The sequence below is a fragment of the Penicillium hispanicum genome (genome assembly GCF_028827665.1).
Source record: "Penicillium hispanicum strain IBT 35686 chromosome Unknown utg000003l_segment0_segment0, whole genome shotgun sequence".
NCBI lineage: Eukaryota > Fungi > Ascomycota > Eurotiomycetes > Eurotiales > Aspergillaceae > Penicillium > Penicillium hispanicum.
The window spans coordinates 3,125,771-3,136,905 of NW_026623195.1; the positions used below are offsets into that span (position 1 = coordinate 3,125,771).

Genomic DNA, 11,135 nt, shown 5'->3' on the forward strand with positions numbered 1-11,135 from the left:
TTTAGCGAAATTTCTACCAGCTTAAGTTGATTGACGTATATTAGAGCTTATCCTACGAGCTCTAGAATATGATCATCTATAGAAGTAGATTTTAAGTAAATACGCTCTATCTTCACGGATTCACCGAATATTTCAAATATTTCATTGCGTTGGGCTGCGACCATGCCTCTGAACCTCGTCTTAAGGTTGGCGAGTGCCGTTTCTTGGGTTTTAAGGTATATGTTTCATGGAACAGGTTTATAAGAGGGCTGCTATTGGACTTACGTTACTAAGGAGACGAAACACACGCGTACATAGCAGGATCATTTTCGCGAACAGTTGCATGTCTGCGTTACTGCTGGTCTCAGGATCTTCGGCCGTCTGTAATAGCGAGACCCAGAAAAGCCCTGCGAGGCAACTAGGCTTCGAGCAATATTTTGACCTGCACAGGGCAAGGTATTCAAGCCAGCCCCCCACTCTCTCTTTTCAGGTTGATAAGACGTTTATTGTTCTTCTGGTAACTGGTATATAAGGGCTTCCATTCTCAACGGTACTCTTTTGGCTTTAGAGCTAGCCTAGTGGCTACGCTTAAGATGGCAACTATCCAGAGTTTGATCATGCGCCCGCCCCCAAGCATCTAGTAAATGCTGTACCTTTGGATGCTCATATTGTGGCCGGAGATGTATGGTTGATATGCGCTTTTTCGCTGCAAGTATACTCAATTGTCTATGCACTAATATTTCCCCAGTTTTGTTGTGGTTCTTGTGGCCGATATACTTCCCTTACCATCTGACGATCATTTCTGGGATTCTTCAAGGTAAAAAACATCAAGGGTAGATATTTCTCTCCCCATATATATCTACATACGTAAACACATGAATAGATATCTAGTCTTGTTTATATTGATTTGCAATTCATACTAGTCGTTCTCTCATTCCTTCCTTCCCCAGCACCCTCGCTATATTCGTATATTGTCCTGTGGGCTGATCATTCGAGTGGATCTTGTCTTGATCTGATCTGCCTGACATATACTGGGTAGATCCTCAGTACACTTATCTTTTCTTCTGATCCTTGATATATTGGAGGTCTACACCCGGCTACAAATGCAGAACGTGGTTGGAATCAGAAATCAAGATTGAAACAGCTCATTTATTCTGCCAACAGAAGTGATATATAAGTGAAGAGATACATGCAGGGGGAAAGCAGCAGGGAGTGCTTGATATGAAGAATTCAGCCTTTCGGCTCAGTTGTCGCTAATCCGGACGCGAACCGTCTTCACCTGTGTGTAGTTATCAAGAGCGTACGAGCCCAGCTCCCGGCCCAATCCGGATTCCTTGCAACCGCCAAACGGCATCTGGTAGTGGAGGGTATTGTAGTTGTTGACCCACACGGTGCTATTCAAGGGCAGTGTTAGCGACAAACCACAAAAGAGCTGCTAGGGGAGGACCATACCCAGCCTTCACAGCGTTGGACACACGGATTGCCGTGTCGATGTTCTTGGAGTGAACCGCCGCAGCCAATCCTGGATCAGTGTGTTAGTCGTGGTCTTGTCAAGTCCAAAAAGAAAGAGGGCCTCGCGCATACCGTAGTTGGTACTATTCGCCAATTCGATGGCTTCTGCCTCCGTGCTAAACTTCTGGACAGTGCACACAGGACCGAAGATTTCTTCTTTGACGATACTCATGTTCTCATTCACATCCGAGAAGATGGTCGGCTGGATATAGTATCCTTGGGAGCCGTGGCGAGCGCCGCCAGTAACCACATTCGCGCCGGCCCGCTTGCCCTCGTTGATATACCCCATGATGCGGTCGAATTGCAACTGGGAGACTTGGGGACCTTGGAATGTCTCGGCGTTCATGGGATCGCCGACCTTGTTCTGCTCCGCGCGTTGCCGGAATTTCTCCAGGAACTGATCGTAAATGGAGTCTTGCACGAGGATCCGGGATCCCGCGCAGCAGCATTGCCCGTGGTTGAAATAAATCCCGAAATTCACCCATGTCACCGCGTCTTCCAGGTCGGCGTCGGCGAAGACGATGTTGGGAGACTTGCCCCCGAGTTCCAGGGTCACTTTCTTCAGGTTGCTTTTCGCTGCCGTCTGGAGGATCTGACGACCCACCAACGTGGATCCAGTAAAGGCAATCTTGTCGATATCCATGTGCGAGGCAATCGCTGCACCGGCGGTCTTACCGAACCCGGAGATAATGTTGATGACACCAGGCGGGAAGCCAGCCTCCTTGACCAATTTCGCAGCGTAGAGCGCAGAGAGTGGCGTCTGTTCAGCGCTCTTCAGGACGATAGTGTTTCCCGTTGCAATCGCAGGACCAATCTTCCACGCCCACATCATCAACGGGAAGTTCCAGGGGATGATCTGGCCACAAACACCAACGGGCTCATGTCGGGTGTAAGTCAGACTACCCGAGTCCGTGTCGATTGTCTGCCCGTAGATCTTGTCTGCCCAGCCGCCATAGTATCGAATGCAGCCTGCCGAGCCGGCGATGTCCCCGCGAGCCATGCCGACACCTTTCCCATTATCCAACGCCTCGATCACGGCTAGGGTTTCGGCATCTCGCTCGAGCAGATCTGCGAGTCGAGTGAGAAGCTGCCCACGCTTGGACGGCGTGATATGCTTCCACTCGCCGTTCAGCGCGTTCCGTGCAGCCTGCACCGCGATGTCCACGTCGCGCTCTGTGGCTTCATGGACGGCAACGATGGGCTTTTCGTCATGGGGGTTGATGGTCTGGAAGGTCCTGCCATCAAAACCCGGGACGAACTCGTTATTAATGAAGCTGTGTAGTGCATTAGTGATGAGCAGGAGAAGCCTAGACGCGGTACTCACAGGCCCGTGGGCTGCTCGTATGTAAGCGAAGCAGTCTTGATGGTTTGCTGCACGGCCATGATGGAAGGGAGAGGTATGAAGACTGATGAAGGTGAGACGAAGTGGTTGGGAGAAGGGAAGCTCGGAGATTCTGAAAGTAAATCTCGATCAGCGTGCCAGGAAATCGATGAGGAGGATGATACCAGCCACTTTATACTTGTCGAACGGATTCCTGTTTCCCCCAGACCGGACGCCCAGGACTATTGTGCGGAGACAGAAGACCGCATGGACGACGTATCCATTGATCCGAGACTCCCTGTTGGCCTTTGTTCCCTAGCATCCTCACGCGGCGTGTTGTTGGCGTTGACCGAATTGATCATCCAAAACCTTCGTCAGAACCCCCACTTCGCTTCCGCATTCCGAATACTACTTCACGGCTCGGTCGAAAGGGAAGGCGACCCATCAGGGCAGATAGGCTTGACTGGTCGGTAGATCCTCTGATTTGGTGTCTGTTTGGATGCTCCGCGGGGTTTCCATAGTCCGCTTGGTGGATTGGGGCGTCTTGACAGGAACCTGGAGACCCCAGAATGAATCCATACCCGAGTTCCTCCGCATCGAACAGCGTCATTGCGGGGTTTTTAGTGTGGAGAACGTAATTTCCATCTGTCGGTCGCATTGCACTGGATCACTCACAGTCTGCTGGTTTCTCGGAATAGCGCTACGTCGATGACTAGTACAAGTCCGGAGTCATGGTTATGGAGACGAGTGACAAGGATCTCGTTTCTTGTGAATGACGCGTGTCAGATTGAGAAATTCCTGTATAGACTAGGAATGCTCTACTTGGTAGGAACCTTCTGATTTGAAGCTATCACAGCCATTCCAACCTGCTCGCGTGTCGTGGCGGCGTATGGAAAATGACTCGAGTATACAGATCCAGTGGAGATATCCACGAATATCAGATTTGCGTAAATCTATGACTTCGGTTTGTCATAGGCTACTTAGAAGAATACTCTGTTTTCGGAACCTTGGTTCATTTCAAGAAAATCTCTTAAACTTCGACTATACACGCATCTCGTTGCCGACTCCACACTCCGCTCACCTTATCCCAACAACAGAATAGATATGCACCACTCACCCCGTGGACATTCGAACAAAAATATCCGAACAAAACTGCACAGCGCGAATTCGCAGTTTATGGAATTATTAGGCCAGGAAATCCGGTTATTCGGGAATTTCCAGCACGTATCGGCCGGCAATCTTTCCTTGTTCTAGAGTTCTCTGTCAGCATGGGCCAGTGAAATGACAGCGCTCGACATAGCATACCCATCAGCTCATAAATATGGGGAAGGTCCTTCAGAGGAGCTGTCTTGAAGGGGGCTTTGATCAGACCGCGGTCGAAGAATTCGATTGCCTCGACACCGTCCTGGCGATTGCCAACGTAGCTTCCCTTGATGTTAATCATGCGCACCACTGTGTTCAGGACGGGAGCCTTCAGGAAGGCACCCGCCGGAAGGCCAATCGCCACCACGGTGCCTCGTGAGCGGACGTATTCGGTGGCTTGTTGGAATGGCTTCTCGGTGACAGCGAGAAGGATCACCGCGTGGGCACCGAGACCGCCGGGGGTAGCTGCTTGAACATCGGCGACCAGGTCCTTGGACTTGGTGAAGTCCACAAATGCCTAGTTACCCTCAATCGTTAGCAATTTGCAATATTAATATCTTAGAAGGTGACTTGGGATAGTTACCTCAGCACCGAGGCCCTGGCACATAGCTTCCTTCTCACTACCCCCGTCGATGGCGACGACGCGAAGACCCATCGCCTTGGCATATTGTATCGCAAGAGATCCGAGTCCACCACCCGCGCCGACAATCGCGACTGTCTGGCCCGGGCGCACACCGGACTCTTTCAGTCCCTTATACACCGTAATCCCGGCACACAGGACGGGTGCCACCGCGTCCAGTGGGGTGTTCTTAGATAGCTTCGACGCGTGGGCAGCCTTGCCAACAGTGTACTGCTGGAAAGTGCCGTCCACTGTGTAGCCAGATAGCGACGCATCCTGACATTGGGACTCGTGGGTCTGCCGACAGAATTCGCAAGACAGGCACGACCCATTCAACCACTTGATGCCGGCCGCATCGCCAATCTCAAACTCCTTGACCAAGGCACCCTTGGCCACAACGTGTCCGGCACCCTCGTGCCCGCCCACCAGGGGCATCTTCACAGGGAGCGGCCAGTCGCCCTTCATCGCGTGCAGGTCGGTGTGGCAGACGCCGGAGTACCGCATCTTGACCAGGATCTCGTCGGGCCCGGGCGTGGGGACGGGGATTTGCTTGTAGACTAGAGGGCCGCCGACCTTCTCGGCGACCTGCGCCCACTGCATTGCTGGGATGGACATGACGATAGGAAGACTGGGGAAGTTGGAGAAGATAATTGCGTGTGGGGATTCAAGATGGCTGTGGTCTGGTCACTGGAGAAGGGAAATGATGGAACGATGGGAGATGTGGGATGGGAGGATGGACCCTTTATAAGTCGTTGCGTCCGTTGGCTTCGGGCTCCTCAATCCCCGACTTCCCCATTCTTGTCGAGCCCCCGATGACGGACATATGGATCAGGTCGGTGTAACGGAGACTCCGCACTATCCAGAAGCCAGATCAATGCCTCCAAGGGAATGTGCCTGTGTCAAATCTGGGAAATGCGGGCGGCGGGGCAAACCGCGGGGTGGCAGGATCGACGGGGGAGATGCTCGTGAGGATGATGGAATCCGAGATCAATTCCCTCTGGCATATGCAGAGGAGTGTTTCTGTGGTAAGTTTTCCCCGCAAATGCTGATTGGGTGGAGAAGGCCGAGTGACGGAACCGCCCGAATCTCTGAAAGTTCCGCAGACGAACGTTGTTCAGCCCAACTTTCCTTTCTTCCGCACACCCGTGGGTCATTGGCCTCTTCAGCGATCAAGTCATGGTAGACCTTCTTGGTGTGGCAGACGAATCTGTTAGACTTCACTCATCGTCATTATCTCCCACTAGACCCAATTCGTGGGCGCAGAGAACCTTGAAACTGAATGCTATCATCATCGAACATGCGCCTATTAATGCTCCAAAGTCCCTGGGCCTGAGAGGGTAGAAGTGTCATACCTATCGTCGACCTCGGATTCTTTGGATTCCTTATCATACCTTGACTTGATTTCATAGGGGTTAGAACTATAGTTCTCAACTTCTCTGACGTGTTCTCATATTGTCAACACAAGAGCTCAGAATGAATGAAACGGCAGGTCTCTTCAGTAAAAGCAGGTCAAAGCGATACTAACCGTATCTCATCAGGCTCGCTCTTCGTGTCCCAGGCCCTGGCACCGCAAGGAACTGCCAGACACCTCCCTGGGGGAGAGCAGTTCACCCGTCTGCGCGATCCCCACCAAAGAAACTTGGATCGCTAGTGACAACGACAGTCAACATCAATTTGTGACTCCGGGAGAATACTCGCTCGTTGGGATTAATCTTTGTACACATACCATCAGTGACAAAAAATCCCGTTGGGATTCACCAACGGCCGATCCGCAGACCTCTCTTGGGGAAGCCACTGGTCCCAAGAAGTCAACGCATGAACCCTCGTCCGTGCCAGACAATCTACCCCTGGATGATTGGGCCAGTTGGAATATCCCGAGTGGAAATCACAATTCCCACCTCACTCCGGAGGAGAAAAATTATCCCTTGCGTGTTGAATATGTATCAAAGACGGACAAGATCCAGGCATTTACGATCAGCGCCCGGTGGTCCAGCACATTCCTTCCCGGACAGTACGATTGCTAGGGATGCGAAGGGGGTTGGCGTTATTCTTCAGTTTTGAGACCATTGAACCTATTGTTGTTTTCAACGGAATCGATTTATTCTACTTGCAAGTGCGCTCTCCATGAGGTATTCCAAATGAAAAAGGCACGCGCAAAGCTATACGGGAATCATATCGACGAGACAACCCCTTGGCACTCTCCTCAACCCACATACAGACTGTCAGCCAGTTGCTCCAACTTGGTAGACTGGATCTACAAGGGCCGAGCTTTCTGTTCAATAATTTCATGTATCCATCAACATGCTAGGTAGGCCACTCCCTTGGTTGCGGAGAAGGTTTTGCGGGGATAAACACGTCCCAGATGCGGCTCCGCATGAGGTACCCATGGACACGATCGCCCATGCATTAGCTGCGTCAGTGGGGATGTTGCATTTCCTGGATGCGGAGCCGCACGGCGAACCATTCTATCCTCGCTGTTACTTTCGCCCCGGTTTTTCTTTTGCGGAGGTGGCGCCCTCTCCACATCCCCCGGTCTCCCCTATGTGGGGACGACCCAGATCGTCGTTGGAAGATATTGCCAACTCTACAGGACGGCCGGATTGCTTGTTTCTTGCAAAAGCGAGCGGATCTGCTTGGAAGCTTCCGGGTTATGACCAGATCCTTGCGGTGTCGCTGGCATGCATCCACGCCCAGTGACGAGAGTTGGGTCGTCAGTACTTGGGAGGAGTTGTTGTTCCTTTCTTCCGCGTCCAATCAGATCGCTCGAGGGAACTCCTCTAGCCTACAGTGATGAGTTTACGCGAGCAATAAAGACTCCATGCCCCATTACAGACTGTTGAGCTCCTTCCAACTCACCCAGGTTCTTCTTCGTCTTGTCTTCTACCTCTGGACCTGTTCAATTACCCCAAGCCAAGATGGACAACGAGATCAATTACAATGGCGATACAAAAGCTCCTCCGCACGAGAATGAGAGCTCCGCGTCTGGACTGACCACAGTCCCGACGTCAGTCACCCTGACTGCCGAGCAATTCGAGAGGCTGTACCTCACGCCAATGACTCGCCGCCAGCCAGCCCTTGCCAAGCAGGTGGGCAATCCGACGCCGCTGTAAGTTCTTCTAATCTCTTCAGCCGCTGGGATAGGCCGTGGGAAGCTCCGACTAACTCATCGCAGAGCGCTGGGAGGGTTCGTGATAACTACCACGCCCATTTCGTGCTGCCTGATGGCCTGGAGGGGAGCCAGTGGCAATGGAATTGCATTCACGTAAGACACTAAACAGCCACCATGTGGGACGTGTGAGCTGACAGAGGACACCAGCGGCCCCATCATCTTCCTCGGCGGCCTCCTGTTGCTGATCACGAGTATTCTCGAGTTTGTCCTCGGCAACACCTTTCCCTGCGTGGTATTTGGCACCATTGGTACGTCAGGCCGCCTTTCTGTGCTTTCGTCTTTCTAACTCCGTCCAGGCGGGTTCTGGTTCGCTTTTGCAGCCACCATGATTCCCGCTTTCAATGCTGCCGGTGTGTCTCCGAGCCCTTCCTCTCCTGACCACGGGCATTTTCTAATACCCTCAAAGCTCCCTATTCCGCGTCCGGAACAGATACTGGTGCTGGGCTTCTCGGTGCTAACTTTATGAATACCTACGGCAAGTGAAAACCTTCTCTTTACTTTGGATCCACGTTGCTAACCGACCACACTAGCCTTTCTCTTCATTACAATGGCCGTCCTGATGTTCATCTTCATGATCTGCGCCACACGCACCAACCTGGTATACACGCTCATCTTCCTGTCGCTGCTCATGGTCTTTCTCATGTTGTCGTCGGCGTACTGGCGCCTGGGACTCGGTGACACCACGGTGGGTGATCGATGCGTGATCGTAAGTTTTTCCTGATTCTCAGATAAAGGTTCCACTGTGAGCGGCGCTAATGAGGTCATTCAAGGGCGCCGGGGCATCACTCTTCGTGGCTAGTCTACTCGGATTCTATCTGCTGATTGTTCAATTGTTCGATGCCTTGGGATTTCCGTTCAACCTCCCTGTTGGGGACCTGGGACAACTCTGGGTCCGCGGTCAACGCAAGTAAGTAGTTTCTGGAAATTGCGAGGGCAGCGTTCTGACTCGGACAAAGGGGCGAGCAGCGCGACGTGGAATCTGCCGCAGTCCGGGACAACTAAAGGCGACACCAGCACTGCGGCTTGGGGGCTTGCATGCATGTCGAATTTCCCTTGGTTAGTGAGAAAGGTGGATCCGCGTCACTGGTTCTTCATGTATCTAACGTCGTCCCCACGCAAGCTTCCCGGTGCGCGACATGAGCAACTCCATCTACCGGCATTTTGGCGTGCGAGGCATCTGGTTGGCGTGACTCTGAATTGCCATCATTTCTCCATTGGAGACATTGCTTTGTCAAGAGTCTCGAGGGTCACAGTGTATGAGCCCGCGCTATGATTATTTATTACTTCAATTCTCTTTCTCGAACCCTGTTCACCTATTGCAATATTGCTGTCTCAGTGGATAAGATCAGGTCACCACCAGATAGACTGCTGGATAGTGTCCATATAATAAGAAACTTCAATTCGTTGATATGCCAGTACACCTATATAGATTATGGCTGCAGACACCAAACTCCACTAATAAGTATATCTCCGCGGAGAACCCCAGAATTGGGAAAAATGGCCACCCAAGACAAGAGAAAGTTTGGTTTAGTCCTGGCGACTGGCCTCTCCAGCATCCACGAAATGCACCTATGCTCCTGGTCGCGAGGCAAGGATCCGTGTCCCACTTAACAGCCCGGGGAAAATCGCGATATATCCATGGATCCGTATTCCGTGCGGACTCGATCACGAAGTATTGGCTGTAACTCATGTATCGACAGCGACGCATGCCTGTAAAACAAGGCACCGGGGAAGGTCGAGCTGTCAATCCGTGGGAAAATTACGCCCGTTCCAGAGTCGCCTGATTACCTGCCGAAGAGGGTCCTTGGTCGCGAGTGTTCAGTGACAGGGACGATGGGAATATCGCACTCGAGATCTCGGTAAGGGGCGAACCTGGGGGATTGTATCCAATGGGAGCTTCGCCCAGTTCTATCTAGCATGTAGAGCATTCTCTCCACATACCAGTCTCGGGCAAAGGGAACTATCTCCGCGCCAGTCTACCCTTGCCTGAATTCATCCAGGATGCCACGGTTTAGCAGAGTCAGCATTTGACGCGATTATCCCCACGTCCTCGTCTTAAAGAAATCCGGCAATGGTGCAGGATTTTATTCTTATCCCAGACGTGATTGACGGTATCGGAGGGAGAATCCATGGATCCCAAGTTTCATGATTACGTGACAGTAACCGACCTTCCAAGGTTCACTGGAGCAAACCTAAACAAAACCTGGAGAGACCAATCAGATTGCAAGGTTTCGCCGGCATCGGGTTCGATGAGCTTGACTGTCTTTATTTGCCCAATCGCAAAGAGCGAAGTTGCCCCCATAGCGATGTTGACATCATGTATGTTCAGACTAGATATACACGAACGGATCCGGGGCTGGCGTACGTGAGTTCTGTCCAACAATATCTTCACTCCGGCCTAGTTCTCTTTTTTGCATTTGCTTTCCTTGACATATGTTGCAGCGGCCGACGAAGCAGTGGATGCTGATCCAAGTGGATCTATTCGTCTTCGCCTGTAGTCCCCTCGTGACCCATGATTACACTCCTCTCGCCTCATTTCGTGCTCCCACCGGTCACTGAAAATGACATGGTCATTGCTTCGCTTGCATGGGGCTTCACCGTGGGCTTTGGGTGGCTCACCACCTGGAAAGCCGTGCGACAGACATTACAGATTCAGAAGAGGAAGGGGATTCGGGTTCTCAAAAGCGCCTACGTCTGGATGGTATGGCTAGAGATCCTGGCGTGTCTCATCTTTAGCATCATCTGTTGGTTATATTTGCGGGGCGTGATTCCTCCTTGGTGAGCGTGAACTTGTCTGCCAAAGGAATTAGTGCTGACCGACCTGTCAGTTTTGCATTCTATTTCTCAATTGGTATGTCCACTGCGATGTCTCTCATCCACGTACTAACTCCTGCAAAAGTCACCACATGGGCACTACAGGTAATTGATTCCACTGAATCTGAAAATGTGAAGTGACCCACTGACGCGAATACCCAGGTCCAATTCCTCCTACAAATCATCATTAATCGCTGTTCACTTCTCCTCGCGAATCGGAAAAAAGCGCGCCACCTCACCATTGGCGTTGCCATCTTAATCACCGCCGTCAACATTTCGGTTTACACCATCTGGATCCCCGCCCGTCTCCAAATCTCAGCGCGCTACATCGCGATCAACGAGTGGTGGGATCGTTGCGAGAAGGGCATCTACCTTCTTGTTGACGCCTCGCTCAACCTCTACTTTATCCATATTGTTCGTAGCAGCCTCCTGAGGGCGGGTCTGACCAAGTACAAAACTCTGATACAGTTCAATATGAGCATTGTCGGACTCTCGCTGGGCATGGATGTCCTGATCATATCCATGATGAGTTTACGAAATACGTTTGTGTGAGTACTGTCCCTCGGACACGATGCGAA

The 11,135-nt window shown here is 51.7% G+C and overlaps 4 protein-coding genes across 4 annotated transcripts; 2 read left to right on the top strand and 2 right to left on the bottom strand.

Moving 5' to 3' along the window:
* Positions 1–1,222: 1,222 nt before the first annotated feature.
* N7459_003600 (aldehyde dehydrogenase family protein) lies at positions 1,223–2,874 on the bottom strand (the record flags this gene model as incomplete). Its single annotated transcript, XM_056942784.1, has 4 exons — positions 1,223–1,373; positions 1,432–1,501; positions 1,564–2,765; positions 2,816–2,874. The coding sequence occupies 4 exons, from the start codon at positions 2,872–2,874 to the stop codon at positions 1,223–1,225; spliced, it is 1,482 nt and encodes a 493-aa protein (XP_056802667.1).
* A 1,141-nt stretch (positions 2,875–4,015) lies between these two features.
* N7459_003601 (zinc-dependent alcohol dehydrogenase) lies at positions 4,016–5,189 on the bottom strand (the record flags this gene model as incomplete). Its single annotated transcript, XM_056942785.1, has 3 exons — positions 4,016–4,062; positions 4,118–4,472; positions 4,539–5,189. The coding sequence occupies 3 exons, from the start codon at positions 5,187–5,189 to the stop codon at positions 4,016–4,018; spliced, it is 1,053 nt and encodes a 350-aa protein (XP_056802668.1).
* Positions 5,190–7,489: 2,300 nt separating this feature from the next.
* N7459_003602 (uncharacterized protein) lies at positions 7,490–8,654 on the top strand (the record flags this gene model as incomplete). The annotated part of the gene is made up of 6 exons (XM_056942786.1): positions 7,490–7,680; positions 7,747–7,836; positions 7,891–7,991; positions 8,040–8,093; positions 8,274–8,449; positions 8,514–8,654. The coding sequence occupies 6 exons, from the start codon at positions 7,490–7,492 to the stop codon at positions 8,652–8,654; spliced, it is 753 nt and encodes a 250-aa protein (XP_056802669.1).
* Positions 8,655–10,255: 1,601 nt separating this feature from the next.
* On the top strand, positions 10,256–11,109 carry N7459_003603 (uncharacterized protein; the record flags this gene model as incomplete). Its single annotated transcript, XM_056942787.1, has 2 exons — positions 10,256–10,444; positions 10,720–11,109. 2 exons carry the CDS (start codon positions 10,256–10,258, stop codon positions 11,107–11,109), a joined length of 579 nt encoding a protein of 192 aa, XP_056802670.1.
* Between the last annotated feature and the right edge of the window lie 26 nt (positions 11,110–11,135).